Raw genomic sequence first — 21,793 nt, 5'->3', positions numbered from 1 at the left:
ACTTGGCCTTCGGCGCTTGGGCGGGGTCGGTAGCTCACTGCGCATGGATCCCAGTAAGGTTCTTTGAGCGCAACCGCGGAGCGCTGCCCTGGGTCACGTGAGGGGAAACAGCTTGGGGGGTGGGGGCGGAGTCCGAGGCGGGGGGGCCGGTTTGTTGTGGTCGCCATTTTGCTGGTTGCATTACTGGGTAATCGGGGCCCTGGCTCGCTGCGCTCGCCGGATATCTTCAGCCTGTGGGCAAGACTGAGCTCGGGCTTCCCGAGCAGCTTGAGTTCCCTTGCCCGCGCCCTCAGGTAAGGACGCGGCTCCAGGGGGACAGCACGCGTTCTCGGGGAGGGAGGGTAGTCTGGGACCCGCCCTGCCTGCGTCGCCGCGAGATTTAGCACGAGGCCGAAGGAGGAGAGAAGGGGGGCGGCGGGCAGGTGCAGGCCTTGCCTGGCTATTCATAGTCGGATTCCTGGAAGGGGCCGAGCCGGAGGGAGCAGTCTTAGGAGGGGGTAGCGGGGCCTCGCTCCCGCCCTTTGTTTGGGCTCGGCTCCGCCGGCCGCATCGTCGTCGCCTAGCAACCGCTGTCCTGCGCTGTGATTGGTTGATCTCTTGGCAGCAACGACCAATGGCACGGTTGTTGCCATGGTAGGTGTGGACTGCCAAGTTCGGTCCGGCCCCGCCCGCCTGGGCTCCTCTGGCCGGGGCTGGCCTCCAGGGTGGGGGGCGGGACGCCGGGGTCCCCTGGGGAGGGTGGCTGCGCTGGGCGGGGCCGGCGGGGCGAGGGTTAACTCGCCCCTCCCCCGTCCACCTGCTTTCCCCTTCCCCCGCGTGCCCCGGGCTGACCCTAGTTTCCTTCTCTCCCCGCCCCTGGCGGCGGCGGCTGCTGCCTGCTGTTGTCACCCACCGGGCCGCCTGTCCCGCTTGCCCTCCCCGCCGCGGGGCTTGCCGGGCCGGCCGGGCCGGGACAGGCGGCTGTCTGCTCACCACAGCCACCACCGCCATGCTGGCCGCTCGCCCACCCAACTGGGGGCCCCACCGCGCTCCAGCCCCCCGTGGGCGCGCCAGCCCTGACCCGGGTATGGGGTGGAGGCTGGGAGAGAGGGTCCTGTTGTGGGAGGGGCCCGGGGCAGAGATTGTTTTGTGGGGGAGCTCCAAGAGAGAGGAGGGATCGTGGAGTGGCAGGGCTTGGCATGGGAGAAAGGATTGACAGGGGAGAAGGCCCGTGGGGAGAGGAGTCTGGTGTGGAAGATATTCTGGAAGGGGAGAACTCTGTGATATTTGGCGAATTTGGCTCTGGGGGACTTCTAGGAATGGGCACAGCTGTGGGTTGACCCTGGTGTGAAGGAGTAACTGGAGAAAGGGCCCTGACAGGAATATTGGTAGCGAGGGTGGGGGTAGGATCCATGGTAGGGGAGAGAAGGACGATCCACTCTGAAGCGCCGATAGAAACGCCTCCCCCTTGCTTCCCAAAGGAGTGGCCCTAGTGGGGGAGGGGGGAGCAGCTTGGAGTAATCTGGAGAAGGGCCCTCCCTGGTGTAGCATGCGGGAACTGGATAAGGTTTGGGAAATTACTGGGGGGGGTGGTCCCTGATGTGGGAGGAAATGATAGGGAAGAGGTCTTGGCACTAAATGGGGAGGGTCCTCTGAGAAGGGTGTACCCTGGTGGGTGAGAATAACCTTGGTGTGGTTGGGAGCTCCCTGAAGACCCTGGTGTGGTTTTAGGGGCCTGCAGAGGAGTCTGCTGTGATTTGGAGGGGGCCGAGAGACTCCCCTGTGGTTTGGGAGGGAGCCTAGAGTTCTCTGGATTGGGGGACCTACTGGGAAGGGTAGACCTTGAAGTGGAGGGACCGTCCTGTGGTAAGACAAAGTCCTGACGCTCCCAGACTACGCTGAGGAGAGCCATAAGTAGAAATGGGGAGGAGAGTGTGAACCCAGCTCCCTGTGCTGCCTGTGGTTTCTCTCTTCTCTTCCTCCCCCCAATTATTCATGTCTTTCTGTCCTTTCCTGTCACGGCTCACATCCCTGCCTGGCTCGCGATTGTTCCCTTTCCCATGTTCCTCTCCTCGTGCCGCCTGCTCCATGTATCTGGTCATCATTCGCTGGGGACTCTGCTGTGCCCCCCACCGCCACTTCTCTCTGTCCGCTCTTCACTGCCACCTGTTGACCCCTTGCACCCTTTTCTCCGCACTCTGTGCCCCGCCTTCTCTCTGCTGTCCACCTCTTTCCCGCTTGGCACTGGCCAACACATCCCTTTGTTCCATGTCCCCCCTCTCCCCTCACCCTGCCCCCTCTCAGGTCTCAGCGGCGGTGGCAGCCGAGGTGCAGGATGCGAGAAGGCGCCCCCCAGCCGGGCTCCCGCTCCAGGCCTCGCTCCCCTGCGGCCCTCTGAGCCCACCATGGCTGTCCCACCAGGCCATGGTCCCTTCTCTGGCTTCCCGGGGCCCCAGGAGCACACGCAGGTACGCGTTCCGCTGGCTCCTCACCTACCTGGGGGAGGGGGAGGCTGGGATAGAAGGGTCTTGGGGCCAAAAAAGATGATGTGGTTGCCCGGGACGGTCTGCCGGGCGTGAAGGGCGCCGTGAAAGTGGAAGATAGAGAAGAGTCGCTGGAGGAGTTGGGATTTGGAGAGCCTGGGTTCCAATCCAGGCACAGTGGTTATTCCATAGGATCCCCATGTTTCAGTTCCCTGTTCTGTCAAATAAGACCCGAACCCTTCCTCACAGGGTTGTTGTGAAGATTAAACAAGTTCATAAAATGCAATTGGAAGTGCTGAGAACAGTGCCGGGCACATAGTAAACACTCAGTAAATACTCATTAACGAAAAAAAAATCCAAAGTGAAAGATCTGGAGGGGTTCAAAGGGAAGAAGCTTGAGCCTGAAGGATTTTGGAGCCAGCAGGGCCTGGGGGTGCAGGGTTAAGACCTTCAAGGGTAGACTGAAGACTGGGCTATAGAGCTTGAAACAGGATGGAGTACGAGGATCCACGATCCTCAGGGTGAAGAAACCGGGCAGAGAGGCACAGAGAAGGGGTGCAGGGTCGGAGTGGGGAGGCCCCAAAGGGTGAGGATAAGACAAGATAGGAAGCCCCTCTGGGAGGGAGTCCCTGGATGGATGGTCTCCACTGAAGGATGGGGAGGGTCAGAGCCCAGGTTTCCAACCTCTCCCCCTGAGGTTTAGAAAAGAATCAAGGTATGTGATGAAAGGTCAGGGGTAAATCATTCACTTCGTGATTTACTCAGCAAATTGCTTATGAACACCCACTATGTGTGAGGCCCTGCTCCAGGCTCGGGAGAGGAAACAAGAGTAAGTAAAGTCTCTGTCCTTTGGGAGTTTCAATTCTAGTGGGGTTGTCAGACAGTGACCAGATAAATAACCCATGTGGTAATGGTGAGCCAACAGCCCACAGAGTTCGCCCCCTCGAGGTAGGGGTGGAGGCCCTCCCTCAGTGCCCACCGACCGGTCACCCTGCCTGTCCCCAGGTGCTGCCCGAAGTACGGCTCCTGCCGCGGAGGCTGCCCCTGGCCTTCCGAGACGCGACCTCGGCCCCGCTGCGCAAGCTCTCCGTGGACCTCATCAAGACCTACAAGCACATCAATGAGGTGGGCAGAGGAGCAGGGATACAGGCTGGGTGCAGAGGGGTCCTGACAACCTGTCACTCACCACTCCCCGTCTCCCGGCTGGCTGGGCAGGTGTACTATGCGAAGAAGAAGCGGCGGGCCCAGCAGGCGCCACCTCAGGACTCGAGCACCAAGAAGGAGAAAAAGGTCCTGAACCACGGTTATGACGATGACAACCACGACTACATCGTGCGCAGCGGCGAGCGCTGGCTGGAGCGTTATGAGATTGACTCGCTCATTGGCAAAGGCTCCTTTGGCCAGGTGCAGGATGCCCCTCACCCGACCCTGATCTAGGGGTTGGGAGGTACGGGCGCCCCCTGGTATTGACCCACACAGCCAGTGGGTTCGGTGGCTTTGAGCTCCGTGCTGGGCCTTGTCCCAGCGCAGTCAGTTGATTACTTGTGCCTCAGTTTCCTTTTCTATAAAATAGTGCAAACAACAGGACTCCCCACATAAGGCTGTGTCCCATGTTTACACTAGTGTCTGACTGTGGGTGACTCCAGTTTTGAATGAGTAGTATTACAGATGGTGATATCAGTGGGTGTCCTTGCTGGAGAGAGGGGTAGTCCCTGGCTCTGTTCCCTGTGCCCCCATTCCCTCACTTTGTGACCGGCCGGTGATCACAGGTGGTGAAGGCCTATGACCATCAGACCCAGGAGCTGGTGGCCATTAAGATCATCAAGAACAAGAAAGCCTTCCTGAACCAGGCCCAGATTGAGCTGCGGCTGCTGGAGCTGATGAACCAGCACGACACAGAGATGAAGTACTACATAGGTGAGGCCTGGGGCAGGGCTGCTCAGCATGGGTCCCCCCTCCCCCCACCCTCCCTCGGTTCGGCCAGGGGCTGGGGTCTTCAGGGCAGGCTTGCCACTTTCACAGTATCCTGTTCACATGAGAATGCTGGTCAGTTTATTGACCAGCTCACTAAGGGGTCAGGTGCTATTGTAAGAACTTTACACACATTATTAACCGTTGAACCGTCATCACAGATTACCCCCAGTTTGGAAATGAGAAAACAGAGGCAGTTAGGTGCCATCACTTGCAGCAGGTCACGACATTTGCACTCAGCAGTGCTATCACTTGACCAGGCAGTGACCTCCAGAGCCTTTACTCTGTGAGCACCTTTGTCCTCTTTGCTATACTGATTCCTCTTAGAAAAATCAAGTAGATTGAAGGAGTGTGTTTCTTTTAAAGGGAAGATGCACATCTTAACGGTAAATGGAAAGCGATTTCCCCTTGTCACAAAAATAAACAGAACTGAGACTAAAAAGTGTTGTAAAATGAAATGAAGTGTAGGACGGTGTTAAAAACCCATCAGCACCAAATAGAAACTTTATCTTTGGTTTAATCACAAAGTCTGACAGAGATTGTAAAGAGGTTAACTTCCTGTAAATGAAACTGTGGACATACGAAAACGTTCTCATTAGTAGGCAGTAGAGAATCCCATGGTCGGAGGAGCCTGGTGGGCTATAGTCCACAGGGTCGCAAAGAGTGGGACACGACTGAAGCGACTTAGCACGCATGCACCCCGCACGCAGAGCACACTCCAGTTTGGTCTATGCTCGAGAAGCAGACACAGATCCAATGCCAGCCTCTCTCTGTGACTGTGGGCCGCTGGCCCTCGCAGAGCCTCAGTTTCTTCTTGCTCGGCCCGTTTCCGCCCCCTTCCCGGCAGTGCACCTGAAGCGGCACTTCATGTTCCGGAACCACCTGTGCCTGGTGTTCGAGCTGCTCTCCTACAACCTGTACGACCTCCTGCGAAACACGCACTTCCGCGGCGTCTCCCTCAACCTGACGCGGAAGCTGGCGCAGCAGCTCTGCACGGCGCTGCTCTTCCTGGCCACGCCCGAGCTCAGCATCATTCACTGCGACCTCAAGCCCGAGAACATCCTGCTCTGCAACCCCAAGCGCAGCGCCATCAAGATCGTGGACTTCGGCAGCTCCTGCCAGCTCGGCCAGCGGGTGCGGCCAGGCCCCGGGGGCAGGGCTCGGTTTGGGTGTGGCTCGGCTGTGGGCGGGGCCGACTGGCGGCCTGGGTCCGCGGGGCGAGGCCAGGCGGGGATAGCCTTGTCACGTGCAGCCTGATACCTGAGCCTACTGTGCTTGGGATGGGGCCAAGAGAGGGAGGGCCACCGGGTGTACTGCCCAAAGGAGAAGGGAGAGCGGAGCCTGAGGGAACAGGGCCAGTTTTGAGACTGCCGGATTGGAGAGAGGGTGGAGCAGAGGGGTAGTTGGGTGGCTGTGAGCCTGAAAGGCTGTGGCGCTTTGCAAAGTTTTGCTTACCCTGTGCTCTTAAAGCTGGGGATGGAAGGGGCGAGGCTCTTCAACTTTGCTGCTAAGATGATGCTGGTAGTGGCTTGAAAAGGGTCTAGTTTGGGAGGGTGGGAAGGGCCTAGGTTTGCCGGCTGCCAGCCCCTGGTGACTTAGAGGGGTACAGGACCAGACTAGGCCAGCAGAGAGCCCTGAAGCCGATGAGTACGATAGTGGTGGTGATTCCAGGAAGCTGTGCTGATAACATGAGGGTTTGGCGCCCCCCGTCCCAAGTGTTGGGGGCAGGAGGCATGACCTCAGTCGGCCCTCCTAACTTTGGGGCTGTTCTCATAGCAGAGGCTGGGACCTCTGATGGTTGCCCTCTCCCCTCCTCCAGATCTACCAGTACATCCAGAGCCGTTTCTACCGTTCGCCCGAGGTGCTCCTGGGCACTCCCTACGACCTGGCCATTGACATGTGGTCCCTGGGCTGCATCCTGGTGGAGATGCACACTGGAGAGCCCCTCTTCAGTGGCTCCAATGAGGTGTGCTCCCGAGGAGGGGGTGTGCTCCCGAGGAGGGGGTGGAGGCCCGGCCGGCCCAGTGACCCTGACAGCCCGCCTGCTCTCAGGTGGACCAGATGAACCGGATCGTGGAGGTGCTGGGCATCCCGCCAGCCCCCATGCTGGACCAGGCGCCCAAGGCTCGAAAGTACTTTGAGCGGCTGCCTGGGGGCGGCTGGACCCTACGAAGGACAAAGGAACTCAGGAAGGTGCGGCCCCTGCCCCCACGCCGCTCCTCCTACCCCGGCGGCCCCTCACTCTCTCACACTTGGGGCTCCCTCCTCCGTCTCCCCGCTTCCTCTCCCTGTGTCTTTCCCTGTCTGTCCTTTCCTTCCTCCCCCGCCCACCCCCTCTCGCCTCCCACCCACCGCACAGCTCTTCTTAGCTTCTCTCTTTCCACTTTCTCTCTCGTGCCTCTGTTTCCCCGTGTGTGTCTCCCTGCCCCTCCTGCCCACTGACGGCCACTCTCTTGCCCCCCCTCCCACCTCCCCCTGCCAGGATTACCAGGGCCCCGGGACACGGCGGCTGCAGGAGGTGCTGGGCGTGCAGACGGGCGGGCCCGGGGGCCGGCGGGCGGGGGAGCCGGGCCACAGCCCCGCCGACTACCTCCGCTTCCAGGACCTGGTGCTGCGCATGCTGGAGTATGAGCCCGCCGCCCGCATCAGCCCGCTGGGGGCGCTGCAGCACGGCTTCTTCCGCCGCACGGCTGATGAGGCCACCAACACGGGCCCGGCGGGCAGCAGTGCCTCCACCTCGCCCGCACCCCTCGACACCTGCCCCTCCTCCAGCACCGCCAGCTCCATCTCCAGCTCCGGTGGGTGCTCAGTGCCGGACGAGGGGTCGGGTAGCTCAGATCGGGCCGTGTGGGGCGGGGGGATGGGGGTGGGGGTGGGGAATAGCTTTGTCACTGGGCCTTGGCCTAGAGCTTTGAAACTATGAGATCCTGAACTCAACAGTGGGTGGAACAGGGGAGCGCAGACAATCCCTGAGCGTCTCTCTGAACCTGGGCTCAGATCTCTAGAACTTGTTTTGACTCTTTGACACCCAACTGAACCCTGACCCCTAATCTCACTTGTGTCTGATGCTTTGAATGGGCCTGGGCCATGAACCAGACTCAGCCACCTGAAGACCAGCCGCCACCCCCCCACCCCCGCCTTTCCTTGCTAAGCCTCTCTCTTCCTTGGCACTTCCAGGAGGCTCCAGTGGCTCCTCCAGTGACAACAGGACCTACCGCTATAGCAACCGATATTGTGGGGGCCCTGGGCCCCCCATCACTGACTGTGAGATGAACAGCCCCCAGGTAATGGGGTCTTGGGGACTTAGGAGGAGGGTGGTGGGCTGCCTGGGGCTTCAGAACCCAGGCCTCCATCACCCACTGTTGCTTTGCTCCTTTAGGTCCCGCCCTCCCAGCCGCTGCGCCCCTGGGCCGGGGGGGATGTGCCCCACAAGACACATCAGGCCCCTGCCTCTGCCTCGTCACTGCCAGGGGCTGGAGCCCAGTTACCCCCCCAACCCCGATGCCTTGGTCGTCCCCCATCACCAACCTCACCACCACCCCCGGAGCTGATGGATGTGAGCCTGGTGGGCGGGCCCCCAGACTGCTCCCCACCTCACCCGGCGCCCGCCCCCCAGCACCCGGCTGCCTCAGCCCTCCGGACTCGGATGACAGGGGGTCGTCCACCCCTCCCACCCACTGATGACCCCACCACCCTGGGGCCTCGCTTGGGCCTCCGTGGTGTACCCCAGAGCACGGCAGCCAGCTCATGACCCTGCCCCCTCCCTGGGGCCCCTCCTGAAGCCATACCCCCCCATCCGGGGGCCCTGGGCTCCCATCCTCATCTCTCCCCTTGACTGGAATTGCTGCTACCCAGCCGGGGCGGGTGAGGCCTGCACTGATTGGGGCCTGGGGCAGGGGTTCAGGGAGAGGGGTTGAGGCTCACCTCCCCACTAAGGACTGGACCCTTGGCCCCCTCTCTCCCCTTGTTTTCTATTTATTGTACCAAAGACAGTGGTGGTCCAGTGGGGTGGGGGAGATCCCTCTCACCCCAGGGCCCTAGGAGGGGTGGGGGCAGGTAGGGGGAGATGGTCTTGCTCCTCCTTGCTGTACCCCCCAGTAAAGAGCTTTCTCACATGCCCGCCTGAGCGTTTGCAGGCCCTTGGCTCCCCTCACCCCGCCCTCAGAGGCATGGGGAACGGTGTTTGGGGAAGGGGTGCTGGCAGAGCTTTGAGGTTGGGGTGAGGCCCCGGTCCCTGGGGGGAGTTACAGCACAGACATGGGGCTGTAGGAGGAGTGGGGCTGTGGAATCCTAAACAGCGATACTGGATATGCTCTTAGCCCACACTGGCCTTTTCTCAGATAAACTGAAACCTTGAAAGGTAAAGGGCCAGCTGTCTATGGGGAACGGTTCTGTCGTGATAAGCCAGGGTTTGCGCGGAGTCTGCACAGGCGTGGCTCATTCTGCCAGGCGTTCAGTAGGTGCTGAGTGCATGTAGCAGGCCTTATTGGTGCCATCTGGGGGATGGCAGGCAGCAATGGGAACAGAATTTACATAACCCCCCATCCCCCACCCCACTCACACACGCACACGTCTTGTGTCACTCTTTGGACTCAGTGCTGAGCAAAATATTTTAGATTCTCAGGCAAAAAGAAATTACCGGGGTTCCAGGTAAGTGGGCCTATTGCCATGGTAATTTGGAAACGTCTGTCCCCCAACCGGCCAATCAAGAGCCGCCAGGTTCAAAGGATACTGGTGCGCGGCGCTTTCTGGGAAATGGCGTTCTTGGCACTCCTTTTTCCTGGTTTTCGTTGCTGAACTACAGAGCCCAGAATTATTTTCGCTCACGCGCATAGGGGCTTCCCAGGCAGCCAATCGGCAGCCAGAGACATCCAGGGCCCGGATGCTGGAGGCGGGCAGTAGAGGAAGAGAAAGCAGTGATTGGGCGGTTTAGGCCAGTCACTCCGGAGCGTTGAGTTCTCCAGTCTTGCTGCAGGTTGCGCGCTGTGCTGAGAGAGCATGCAAGTTAGGCGTTCGTGATCACGGAGCAGGAGGTAAGCAGGGAGGCCCGAAGTGGCCCCACAATATGGGGCATTGCTAGCCTCTCTGTTGGGTCCGGCTCGCGGGAAGCCCCAGTCGGTAGGAGAGACGGGCAAGAGCCCCGTTATGGATCTGCATGTGTTGGCTAACGGAAGCCGCTTGGAACGCGGAGAGAACCGGTGCCGGCAGGGAAACCTTCCTGGGGAAGGAAGTGCTGTCTGAACTGAGACCTGAAGATGGAGGAATGTTGGGGGTGGCAGTGGTGCGGCGGAATGGCTTGTGCAAAGGCAATGATGAGAAATAGGTGTGTGTGAATGAATCGCAGGTGATTCGTGTTAGTGGAAATCTTATTGAAAAGGGCTGTGTGAATTAGGTCTTGGAGGATTTTGTTGGCTCTTTAGGGAGTTTGGACTTTGTCCTGAGGGCAGTTGGGAACCTCGGGGTAATTTCCAGAAGGGAAGGGACCCAATTTGCTGCCAGCTGCCAGAAGAGATTGACGGGAGAGACTAGGGTCTCAGAGCCCAGGATGGCAGCCATGGTGTCCTAGGCAGGAGATGCCAGGGTTGTACCATGACAGGGCCCTTGTATGGGAGGGAAGGATGAATGTGGGTGGAGGTGACTTCCAGAAGGCTGAGTTCACAGGCTGTGTGAGAGAGGGATCTCTCTAGCATTGTAGAACAGATTTTGGCATATCAAAAATGCTTAATAAAAGGTATTTTTTGAATGAATTGCCGTAGGAAGGAGGTACTACTATGATCTCCCTTTTGTAAATGAGGTTACTGATGGTAGAAAAAAAATAACTTGCCCAAGATAGGGTTTCCCTGGTAGCTCAGCTGATAAAGAATCCACCTGCAACGTAGGAGACCCCGGTTCGACTCCTGGGTGGGGAAGTTCCCCTGGAGAGGGGATCGGCTACCCACTCCATTATTCTTGGGCTTCCCTGGTGGCTCAGACGGCAAAGAATCCGCCTACAATGCGGGAGACCTGGCTTCGATCCCTGGGTTGGGAAGGAGGGCATGGCAACCTACTCCAGCATTCTTGCTAGGAGAATCCTAATGAACAGTGTTATAGTCCATGGGGTCGCAAAGAGTTGAACACAACTGAGCAACTAAGCACAGCCCAAGATTACGTGGCTAGGAAGTAGAGGGCTCAGGATCTGTGAGTGAACCACTGACTTAGCAAGGGGCAAGATGAGCCTCAAGACCTCACAGGAGTCAGATCATGTACGTCCTGTAAGGAATCTGTGATGAGCGTAGAAGTCTACCCAGAACCTCTCCCTTGACCTGTTGACTGACTGCCAGCATACCTCCTCCTGGATATCTAGAGATATTGAACACCCAGTCTTTTCCCCAAAACGTATTCCTCTCACATTCTCACTAAATGTCAGCTCCATCCTTGTAGTTATTCAGATCAAAGCTTTGGAGTTGTTTCGACTCCCCTCTTTGTCTTATACCCTAGTCCAGTCTATCAGCAAATACCCTCAAAGTATATTCAGAACCTGACCACTTCTTCCCACCTCCACGTGGTCCTGTCGCCCTGACCCTGTCCACGCTCATCTCCTGTCTAGACCATCAGTGGTCTCCTTGCTCCCTGCTGTCCCTCACTTGCAGCCAAAGGGACATTCTGAAAGCCTGCATCTGGTCACATTCCCCTCCCCGCTCTTGATTCCGTGTGGCTCTGTCTCACAGAAGGTAGAAACCACATTCCTCTCTGTGGCTCGCAAGGCCCTGCATGCTGTGTCCCTGTTACCCGTCTGACATCGTCCACTCCCCTCGGCTTGTTCCTTCTGCCCCAGCCATACTGGCCCCAGGACCTCTGCACGTGCTGTTCTCTTACCTCGAACCCTCTTCTCCCAGAGAGGCTCACCTTCATCTCCTTTAGGTCTTTATCAGATGTTACTTTCTTCTGGAGGTTTTTCCTGACAACCCTTCTGGAACTGGATCACTGATAGTCATATCTGTCCTCCCTTTAACTTGTTTATTGTCTGTCTCCCCCCATAGAAGACCATCAGAGCAGAAGCTTTTGTCTACTCCGTGCTTTTTGTCTAACACCTAGAAGAGCTCTTGACGTAGTACAGACTCAGTAACTATTTACAAGATGAATGGATGGGTGATTTCATAGTAGTTAGCAATCCCAGCATCCTAGGGACTCTGCTGATCCCCTGTGCCCAGGGCTGCCTGAAAACTTGCTGAGGTCTGTGACATCCAAGGGGCATTTCATCTTGCCTCTGCTTTGTGCTCAGAATTGAGAATGCAGCAAAGAACCGAAGAGTTTCCCTAGAGAGCTCACAGTCTCAGGGGTGGGGGTTCAGATTGTTAAGTTATCACACAGATATGAAGTTACAAAGTAGAGTTGTGAGAACACTTGATAGGATGTCTAATCTGGACCCTAGGAAATGAGGTTTGAGGTGATGAAGGAATATTAACTCAATCAAGTGTGTGTGTGTGTGTGTGTGTGTGTGTGTGTGACTTGGAATGTAGAGGCTGAGGGAGAGTAAGAGGCCAGACAATGTGGATCCTGTAAGGAGTCTGTGTCTTTACCCCCAGGTGCATTGGGAGGTTGTAGAAGAATGTTTGTTTTGGGTTGTTTTTTTTTTTCACACTGTGACGGCTTGCAGGATCTGTTTCCTGACCAGGGATTGAACCTGCGCCCTCAGCAGTGAAAGCTCAGAGTCGTAATCACTGAAGCACCAAGGAAGTCCTGGGAAGCTGTAGAATTTTAAACGGTAGAAGGAGGCATGATCAGTTACCTGTGTTAGCAGCTCCCTTGGGCGTGTGTGGGGAACTGGCTGTAGGGGACTGAGGACTGAAGTAGAGACGCCTGTGAGGAAGCTGACTGCCATGAAGTTAAAGTGGCTGCTACCGAGAAAGAGCGTGTGTTCTCTCCTGTTTCTCCCATGAAGAGGTGGAGTCTCCTCCTCCCTTTTAATCTGGGCTAGCCTGTGGTTTGTTTGGACCAGCAGAATCCAGTGGAAGTGATGCTGTGCTGGTTAGGGGGCCCTGGGCCTTAGGAAGTAGCAGCTTGTGCTTTTTACTCTCTTGGAGCCCTGGACCACCCCTTGGAGAGAGATGTGGAAAGAGGGAGGCCCAGTCAGCCCCCAGCTGATGTGCTACGTCAGACACAAGTGGTGCCATCTTGGATAGTCTAGCCCAGCTCTCTGCCGACACCACATGGCACAGAGATGAGCCATCCTGAGTCCCCTTGCCCAAACTACAGCATCAGAAGCAAATAAATGGTTTCTATTTTAAGCCAAGGTGTTTTGGGGACTTGTTATCTGGCAATAGCTAACTGAAACTTTTTTTTTTTTTTTTGAGATCTGACCATTTTATTTATTAGTAATAAGTGTAATGAGAAGTGTTAAGTCGCTCAGTCGTGTCCAACTCTTTGCTACCCCGTGGACTGTAGCCCGTTAGGCTCCTCTGTCCATGGGATTCTCCAGGCAACAATACTGGAATGGGTTGCTATGCCCTCCTCCAGGGGATCTTCCCCACCCAGACATCAAACCCGAATCTCCTGCATTGCTGGCAGACTCTTTACTGTCTGAATCACCAGCAAAGTCCGTATTATGTATTAGCTCCTTTAACCCTCAGAGTCACCCTGTGTGGCAGTAGTATTATTGTCTTTATGTGTACTAGAAAACCAGGGCATGGAGAAGCTAGTGGAGGACCAGCAGGACGCACAGGGTGAGCCTATCATAACTATTACCAGCAGCATGTTCACCAGCGTTAAAATCGCCATGATGGTTAAAGAAGGGTCATGAGAGGAATTAAAGCGTTAATTCCTCCACTTACTAGTGATATGATTTTATTTTATTTATTTTAATTAGAAGCTAATTACAATATTGTATTGGTTTTGCCATACATCAACATGAATCCGCCACGGGTGTACACGTGTTCCCAATCCTGAACCCTCCTCCCACCTCCCTCCCCATACCATCCCTCTGGGTCATCCCATGTATAATATCATAAGAAACGAATCGCCAGTCCAGGTTCGATGCAGGATACAGGATGCGATATGACTTTAGATAAGGGATTTCACCTTTCTGAGGCTCCATTTCTTCATTGTAAAGTGGAGATGATTGATACTTGTCATCTCAGAAGTTGCCATGAGGAGCACAGGGTCTGTCAGAGGGCAGACACCTAACCCACGGCAGGGAAGATGATCACGGCTAAGCATGCACCCAGGTGGGCTGTGGCCGCAGGGTAAAGCCATTCTCTTGGAAGGCCTCGTGGAGAGACAGGCGTCAGGTCCTTGGGGATGGTGTTGAAGTGCTGGATAAGGCCCCATCTGAAAAGAGTTAGTCCAGGACTTTATTAGGGGATCCAATAAAGCTTTTTTCTTTTTTTAAATCGTTTAAGCCAAGTTGAATAGGGCTTTCTGTTACTCGGAGCCAACGTCTGGGTTTTGTTATTTGTTGATTCATCAGATATACAATACTGTTTCGGGCATTGTTTTAGGTGCTGGTTTTATAATACTAAATAAGACGCTCATGAGCCCTGTCCTCAGGGAACTTAACATTCTAGTGGGGAGAGGTAGATGATTTTAACAAAAGTTAATATTTTTATCCCTGGTGGCTCAGATGGTAAAGCATCTGCCTGCAATGCGGGAGACCCGGTTTTAATCCCTAGGTCGGGAAGATCCCCTGGAGAAGGAAATGGCAACCCCCTCCAGCACTCTTGCCTGGGAAATCCAGTGGACAGAGGAGCCTGATAGGCTACAGTCCATGGGGTCGCAAAGAGTCGAGACACGACTGAGCGACTTCACTTACTTTCACTTACCTTAGTATTGGTGAAGGCCAGGGGAGGGGGGATAGAGAGCGGCAAGAGCTGCTATTTTTAGGTGGAGGGGTTAAATGAGAGATCTCTGAGAAAATGCGATTGGAGAAGGGACCTGACCAAAAGGGAGGAAACCAGCTGTGCGCCTGTTTTGTTTGGGGGGAAAAAGCAGCAAGTTCAAAGGTCCTGTGATGTGCTCAGTGCGTAGGAGGAGCAAAACGGGATGAACTGGAGCACACTGAGCCAGTTGGTGGGAAGGGGATGGTGGGGCAGGCATGGGAAGGACTTGATTTGGTTCCCAGTGAGGTGGGAAGCAGTCGGAGCATCCTGAGCTGAGAGTGGCGACATCTCATGTCCTGGTGGGGCTCCTCTGGCCGCTGTGGGGGCCCCTGGATGGAAGCAGGCCCCAGCGTGGAGGCTGCGGCTCCCATCCAGCTGAGAGGTGGTGGCTCGGCCAGTGTGGTGGTGGCGGAAGTGGATTGGGGTGCGAGGTGAGAAGGGGGGGGTCAGTGGCTGCACGGCTTTAGCCTGAGCAGAGTGCTGGGCCACTGTGTGAGGGAGCCCGCGGTCGTGGCAGACACCCCAGCAGGTGCAGGAGGCTGGCGTTCAGGGCGCCGTCTGGGCTGGAGATGTAAACGTGGAGTTGCTGCTGGTTTCATGGTGATAAGGTCCAGGATGAGTCCACTAGGGAGGGAGTGTGTGGGTGGGCCTGAGATCTGGGAGTGGAGGCAGGGAGCCTGTGGGGAGGGGATGGTGGCCTGGGCGAGGGCGTGGGGAGGCCTGAGCAGTCTTCCGGATGCGTTTTGAAGGCAGACCCCACAGTGGGCTGGTTGTGGGTGATGACAGAAGAGAATCAACACGGGGCAGCGACCCTGCTTCCCGCAGGCCCTGTGGGCCCCGCTGCTCTTTGCAGCTGCTGCTTCTGTTTGCAGCCGCCGGGCTGGCCCTTGGGGGCTCTTGCCCTGACTCTATGGGGTTTCCCCATGCAGTGCCCCACAGCCTTTCCGTCCCATCACAAGTTCCCCAGACAGAAGTTGGACTGTTGGGGTCCAGTGTCCAACCCCCTCCACCCAGTGTGGACGGAGGGCTCCTACAGTGAGGTCGTTCTGCTGGGAAGGGCTGTGGACAGGGCAGTCACCTCAAAGACAGTTGGTGTACTGGGGGAAGGGTGGGGAGACCAGGAAGGCGGGGGATCTGGCAGGCTCTGAACTTGAAGGGCAAAGGTCAATTCCCAGGAAGTAAGGGGACCCTGGTAATGACTGCGGTAGCCTCCGGGCTGTCTTCCCAGAGCACCTGTCCAGTGGGGAGACAGCCCTGACCACCGGGGTCACAGCAGGAAGGGGGAGGCATGGGGGCTGTGGGAGCCCAGTGAAGCACGTGACCTCGTTGAAGGCATCAGGGAGGACTTCCTGGAGTCGAGAACCTGTGAGATGAAATCTGGAGTCAGATGGAGTCTGGGACGCAGGTGGTGACTATGTAGCCAAGTCAATAGATACTTAAGCTTTTTTGGAGTAGATTTACAGGAAAGTTGCAAAGATAATAGAGAGACTTCCTTCCGCTTTCCTAATGTTAGCATCTTACTTAATTGCAGTACATTTGTCAAAACTAAGCAGTGAGCACTGATTGCTATCCTGCTAATAGAATTTACCTTTAGTGGGAAAATGGGTGGACTTGACTAATGTTTTTCTGTTCCAGGACGCAGTCCAGGACACCGTGTTGCATTTGTTCATCCCGTGTCCTCCACCCTGTGACAGTTTCTCAGTCCTTCCCTCCCATGACCTTCGCAGTCAGGTATTGGGTAGGAGGCCCCTCAGTCTGGGGCCGTCTGATGTTCTTCTCCTGGCTAGACCAGGACTGCAGGTTTGGGCAAAGAGTACCACTCAGGCGATGGGAGCCCGGATCACTTCCTTTTGGTGCTGGCCGCCAGGTTTCTCAACTGTACTCTTAGGGTTTTCCCTTTCCTTATGCCTTTTAGAAACTAGTCCCAAAATCCAGCCTGGAAGCTCCAATTCCTGGAGCAAAAAGACAAAGAATTTGTTTTCATATGTCAAAACTGCCACAGTGATAAATATGGGAAGACCCTTTGAGGCTGTTTCTCCTCAGCCTTCCACCCACTCAGTTGGTGTTCCTCAGTGAGGCTCCTCAGCTGCAGTTGTCACTGTGGTGTTCTAATGCTGCTTCTCCGATTTCCTCTTTTCTTACTGGGAACTCTTCCGTAGGGAGGTTTGTCCCTTCTGTCCCGTTTGTTTGTACAGTCATATCAGCGCGGACTCATGGATATCTTATTCTCTGCATGTAACCCAGTACTATCGTAGTGAACTTTTCCACTCACCTCGTCCCAGTTTTGGCCACAGGGGCTCTTCCAGGTTGGCTCTGCATTCTTATTTTCCCCTCAAGCACGTCCTTATTCTTCAGCACTTGCAGGATGTGCCAGTTCCTCTCGCATTTACTTGCCCAGCCCTGGACTCAGCCCCTCTGCAGGTAGCCCTGGTTCCTCTGATGGAGAGTGGCATTGGAAACCAAGACCTGGGCACTGAGCATGGTCATTGCACCTGAGGGGTCCCTGTCGTCTCTCAGCTGCCACAGCTGGGGAAGCGTATACGTAGAAACCCATGTATACACACACATTTGTATTTGTGCATGTATATATACGGATATCTGTGTATATATACGGATATCTGTGTATACAGATAAACCTGTTTGAGCCCATAATGGTCTCTCACCCAGTCTCCAGAGGGTTCCTTCTGGCCTTTTCTTGTAACTTCTTTCTCTGGGCTGAGAAACCTGGCTCAGCGGCCACTTTTTGGTATTCATCTTATGGGCCATCTCAGCAAATACGGCAGGCCATTTCTGTTTCTGTAAGGACGCTCTCGCCTCGGTTTCTATGGCAACACTGTCCCCTGGTTTTTCCCCCGTGTCTTGCTTCTTTGCAAGAAGTTCCTGTTTCCACTGACCCCTTGGATCAGAGGCTGGTTGGGGGCTCTTCTCTCCTCCCGCCTCTGTACTGATGATGCCCACTCTCTGCCTTTAGCTCCGGCTCCTCCCTGGGGCCCCAAGAAGCCCCCACCCCATCCTGCCCTCAGCCCTGGGCCCCTAATACTCACCATGTCCCAAACTGCAAACCTGCTCCTCCTCTTGGCCCTTGTCACAGGGGTGTCTCCTCCACACACCAGGCTCCCAGAGAGAGCTCAAGGCTTCATCCTTGGTGCTTCCTCCCTCCCCCAACCTGCACCCTACCGTCCTCCTCCAGGGCTTGACCACCAGGCCTCCAGACTCGTCCACCGCCCCTTCTCATCTGTCATGGCCTTGCCTAGGTCCAGCTCTGTCCTCTCCCACCTCGTCTTTGCCTGGCCTCCTGTCTCCCCCTTTGACCCACCTCCACTGGACAGCTGAGGGATCTTTGTGAAACCCAGATCTTATCACACCCTCTTGCTTGAAGTCCTTCCATATTTCTCCAGCGTCCTCAGGACCGAGTCCTCACGCCAAAGACTGACACTGAACGTTGGTGTGACCTGGTCCCTGACTTGTTCCGCCCGTCTCCCCAACTGCCTGAGCCGCAGACACACTGAACTCACTTCCTCTCTTCCTAGAGCTCGGCCCTCTCTTTCACCTGGGCCTCAGTGTGCACCCTCACTCAGCCCCGTGACCTTCAGTCCCGCCAGCCCTGCCCGTCCCACATACACCACCCGCATTATTTTGAAACACTCCCAGACGTCATCCGTAAAGATGATGGACAAAATGTAAAACCAGTGTCATTTCTGCATGTTGGAAGTAGGGGAGAGGAGATTCACTTTAAAGTATTTTTTGCAACAAACACGTTTTTGTTGAATACTAACAGAACACACCAGTAGCTGTTGTGGGGACAGCTTGTTGTTTAGTTAACAAAAGACAATAATCACGTTGTGTTTAAGAGGAAAAGACCTTTCAGGAATCATTTGTATCACCTAAACAATTCCACCAGGGCGGGAAGAGAACAGAGGTGTGTCTGTAACCCTCAGTCACCCTAGACTGACCTCTGAGTGCTTATAGGATTCCTTTCAAGGTCACATCAACTTAAGGAACCTCTCTACCGTGAAGTCTTCAGTTATCATTATAAACAGAACTTAAGTCACTTAGACGGTGTTTCACAAGCCTTTGGAACAACTGACTTATAGAAAAGGGTTTTGTATGTGTAAGGGAAGGTTACTAAAGTATCAGTGCATCGGTGTTGGAAGAGTTCCTGACTTCCCCTCTGATACCACAGACTATTGGACAGTCAGTTCTGTAAAGGAACCGTGGGTGCGTCTTCCTTGAGACCTTTTGTGGTGTTACATCTGCCTGGCACGTGCTGTGATAACCACTGCCAACGTTTACATGCACTGCTTCAAGCCAGGCACCTCTGTGTGCATTAACTCAGTAACAACCTAACACAGCCCTTAGGAGGCAGCTGCTGTTATCCCGCTTTTTCAGTGAGGCGTTCAGAGTTGCAGTCGTTGCTTCAGGTTTCATAGGGAGTCAGTGGCAGCCCTGGGATTTGAACCCAGGAATTCTATTGGTTCTACTGTCTGTGCCTTCAACCCTCTTCCTGTTGGGCTCCATTCTTAAGGAGATGCTCACATTCACAGTGGTTTTTTTGGGGGGGGGTGTCAAGGGGCTCCCTTCCCACGCAGCTTATGGGATCTACGCTCCCTGACCAGGGAGTGAACCCACGCCCCCTGCAGTGGAACTGCGGGGCCCAAACCACTGCACCGCCAGGAAATTCCCTGAGACGCTCACCTTTCTAATACTGCAGTTTCTTCTTTTCAGAAGAGCTTCAAAGACTTTCTTCTCCAGGTGCCAAAAATATTTTTTTCAACATCCCCAATTACTTGCAAAGAAAAACACTTAACTTTGTTTTGTTTTGTTAAGGGGAAACTTCAAACATGCGCCAAGGCGGAGAGAAAAGTCTAACGAGTGCCCATGCCCCCATCACCTAGCTGCAGCAGTTACCAGCATGTGGCCATTCTTGTTCCACCCACATCCTGCACATGTTCCCTCCCTGTTCCGTTAGTTTAAAGTGATTCAGGTGTTTTATCAGAAGACATGGCCTTCAAAGCAAAAGGGACCTAAGTTCCTTGCCCCAAGTCCTCCCGCTGTTGGCACGCTGACCACCTTCCCGAGCTCAGCTCCCCTCCCCCTGGGCTTTCCAAATGCAGACATCTCTGCCAGGTGTGACACTGCTGCAGCCCCATCCCTGGCTCTTCCCCGTAACCTGATCCCCTCCGGGCATTTCTCCACATGGCCCTGAAGCCTGAAAACGATCCCTTAGTGACCGAGGACGGCCGAGTTGCCTGGCAGCCCGTCCCCCGCAGCGGGACATTTCACCTGTGGCTCTCTGCCGCGATAGTGGCCTCTTCCTTTTTTGGGTTCGTTTCTGGCCACCCCTCCGCTCAAGCCAGGTCAGCCTCCCATAACACCCCCTTCCACACCGTAACTTCACCTCAGCACAGTGTGTTTAACACAGTCTAAAGGAAACAGGGATCTGGGTACTTACCTTTAACTGCCTGGGGGCTCCATGACTCAGGTCTGTCTGTGTTCCTGCTGTGTCCCAGGATCACCCAGCGCCCGGCCTGGTGCACGGCAGGCGCACAGTAACAGGAATGAATGAGCGGATGAATGAATGGCTGCCAGGGTCAGTACCTGGGGTTTCTCCTGAGGGCAGTGGGAAGCCGCAGAAGTGCTTTAGGCAGAACTGGACCCATACTTCTCAAACTAATGTACATATAAGTCCCCTGGGATCGTGTTAAAATGCAGATTCTGAATCAGTGGGTCTGGGGAGGGGGACTGAGAATTCTGCATTTCTAACAAGCTCCCAAGTGAGGCCAGTGCTTTGAGTAACAAGGGTCTTGCTGTGCTGTTCTGCTCAGTAAGGCAGCCACCAGCCACGTGTGGTCATGGAGGGTTTGAAATGTGGCTTGTGTGGCCTGAGATGTACTTTAGTGTAAAATACCGGCCAGATCTCAGAGACTTAGTGCAAAAGGAGAATGTAAAATGTCTCATTAATAGCTTTTATACTGATCACATGTTAATATGGTAATATTTTGGATATATCGGGTTAAATAAAATATATTATTAAAATTAATTTTTCTTTTTGTTTTTGATGTGGCTACTAGAAAATTTTAAATTTGTGGTTCTCATGATGTTTCTCTTGGATTGTGCTGGTCTAGCACTCCAGACTCCCCCTCTCTAAACATTTGTACATGCTTTTCCCTCTTTTTTGAAGCTTCCCTCTTTCTTCCTACCTCATTCTCAAAGTAACCACATACATCTTTTGGGTTTCAAATAAGATGTCTCCTCCTCCAGGAAGTCCTCCTTGATCCCCCATGGTGGTTGGGTGTCTGTTTCGGGCTTCTGCTCTATTGGTTTTCCTCATCTCAGCCCTCTCTACCTGTGATACACGTCAGCATCTAAATATCTGTCTCCCAGAGACAGGATGGCAGAGTAGGAGGACTTGAGTTCACCTCCTCACACAAAAACACCAAAATCACAACTGCCAAACAACCATCAACAAAAAAAGGACTGGAACCTACCAAAAAGATACTCTCCATCCAAACACGAAGCAGCACCCACAGTGAGACGGTAGGAGAGATGCTTTCATGGCATAAATGCCTGTCTCTCCCTTGAGATCGATAAATCCACAAGGATGGGGACCAAGCCTGTTCTGGTCACCACTCTCATCTCCAGAACCTGGCATGGAGTCAGTAAATCTCTTAAATGAATATTACGCAGTAGTGAAAAGGAAGGAACTACAGGTGTGCAAGAAAAAGAATGTTCTGTGAATGGAGCAAAATTCAGAAGGTTCCATACTGGACGACAATACCATTCCAGAAAGCGGAAAACCCAGCACACAGAAACACTGGGCACGAAAACATGGTAAAACCAGCAAGTGGAAGAGGGGCCCTTTTGGGATTTGCTGCGCTGTGCACTTAAAATGGGTCTATTTTACTCCACGTAAATGATACCTCTGTAGAGCTAAATCAAAAAGGGGAGTGGGCAGCTCAGACTCTTCATACCACCTCTGGATATGCCGTGTGAGGAGGGCAATGCCAGCCCCTGGGGGCTCACCTGTCAGGCCGAGGAGGTCTGGGCAGAAGGACCTGAGTCACGGAGCCAGGCTAGGGGCTCTGCTTCCTCTGCTGTGTCTCCAGTTCCGGGCCTGGTGATTAGTTGGCACTTGATAAATATGTGTGTTTTTAAGTTAAAATTCTTTTGGAAGTAAAATTAAATTTTCTTAAATGTCTGACTTCAACAACCCCAAAACACCCTACACCTCTGGATTTCTTGCATTTCTTTCTAATTCAAGCCCTTTGGACCTGGGTCCTGTTACATGCAGCCAAACAGAACTGGTGATCACGTGGTAAGTAAGTTATGGCTTTTAGGAGTGGTGGGCTTCCGTCTATAGGGTCGCACAGAGTCAGACACGACTGAAGCGACTTAGCAGCAGCAAAAAACAACAAGGTTTAACTGAGTAAATATTATTTAAGAATTCATAGATTGGGTAGCATTCTGTATGGCAAACCGAGAAGTTAACATAGAAGGGTTTCGTAG

General features: G+C 54.6%; 1 protein-coding gene and 1 long non-coding RNA gene across 7 annotated transcripts; one reads left to right on the top strand and one right to left on the bottom strand.

The window, feature by feature from the left end:
• DYRK1B (dual specificity tyrosine phosphorylation regulated kinase 1B) lies at positions 90–8,551 on the top strand. Of its 6 annotated transcripts, none has more exons than XM_018062401.1 (12): positions 90–293; positions 2,284–2,447; positions 3,468–3,587; positions 3,678–3,866; positions 4,232–4,379; positions 5,281–5,567; positions 6,253–6,399; positions 6,486–6,626; positions 6,916–6,951; positions 7,036–7,231; positions 7,611–7,717; positions 7,813–8,551. In XM_018062401.1, the coding sequence occupies exons 2-12, from the start codon at positions 2,385–2,387 to the stop codon at positions 8,182–8,184; spliced, it is 1,806 nt and encodes a 601-aa protein (XP_017917890.1). In that variant the 5' UTR covers positions 90–293; positions 2,284–2,384; the 3' UTR covers positions 8,185–8,551. The 6 variants fall into 6 exon arrangements, with proteins under 6 accessions (XP_017917890.1, XP_017917891.1, XP_017917889.1 ...); XM_018062398.1 differs by lacking the exon at positions 90–293 and adding an exon at positions 750–1,064 and having other exon boundaries at positions 7,813–8,548; XM_018062402.1 differs by lacking the exon at positions 6,916–6,951.
• Positions 15,200–21,443, bottom strand: LOC108637982. Its single transcript, XR_001919487.1, has 2 exons — positions 15,876–21,443; positions 15,200–15,650 (listed from the first exon to the last, which is right to left on the bottom strand). It is a non-coding gene; the product is annotated as an uncharacterized LOC108637982 (long non-coding RNA).

This window comes from Capra hircus, chromosome 18 (genome assembly GCF_001704415.2).
Source record: "Capra hircus breed San Clemente chromosome 18, ASM170441v1, whole genome shotgun sequence".
Taxonomy (NCBI): domain Eukaryota; kingdom Metazoa; phylum Chordata; class Mammalia; order Artiodactyla; family Bovidae; genus Capra; species Capra hircus.
Note: the sequence above shows the minus strand (reverse complement) of the source record. Positions and strands in the feature narration are given on the sequence as shown.

Coding starts and splice junctions, on each gene's coding strand:
- DYRK1B (XM_018062397.1), top strand. CDS start 989: ATGCTGGCCGCTCGCCCACCCAACTGGGGGCCCCACCGCGCTCCAGCC. Junction 5,568..6,252: donor CCTGCCAGCTCGGCCAGCGG/GTGCGGCCAGGC, acceptor CCCCTCCTCCAG/ATCTACCAGTACATCCAGAG. Junction 6,627..6,915: donor GGACAAAGGAACTCAGGAAG/GTGCGGCCCCTG, acceptor TCCCCCTGCCAG/GATTACCAGGGCCCCGGGAC.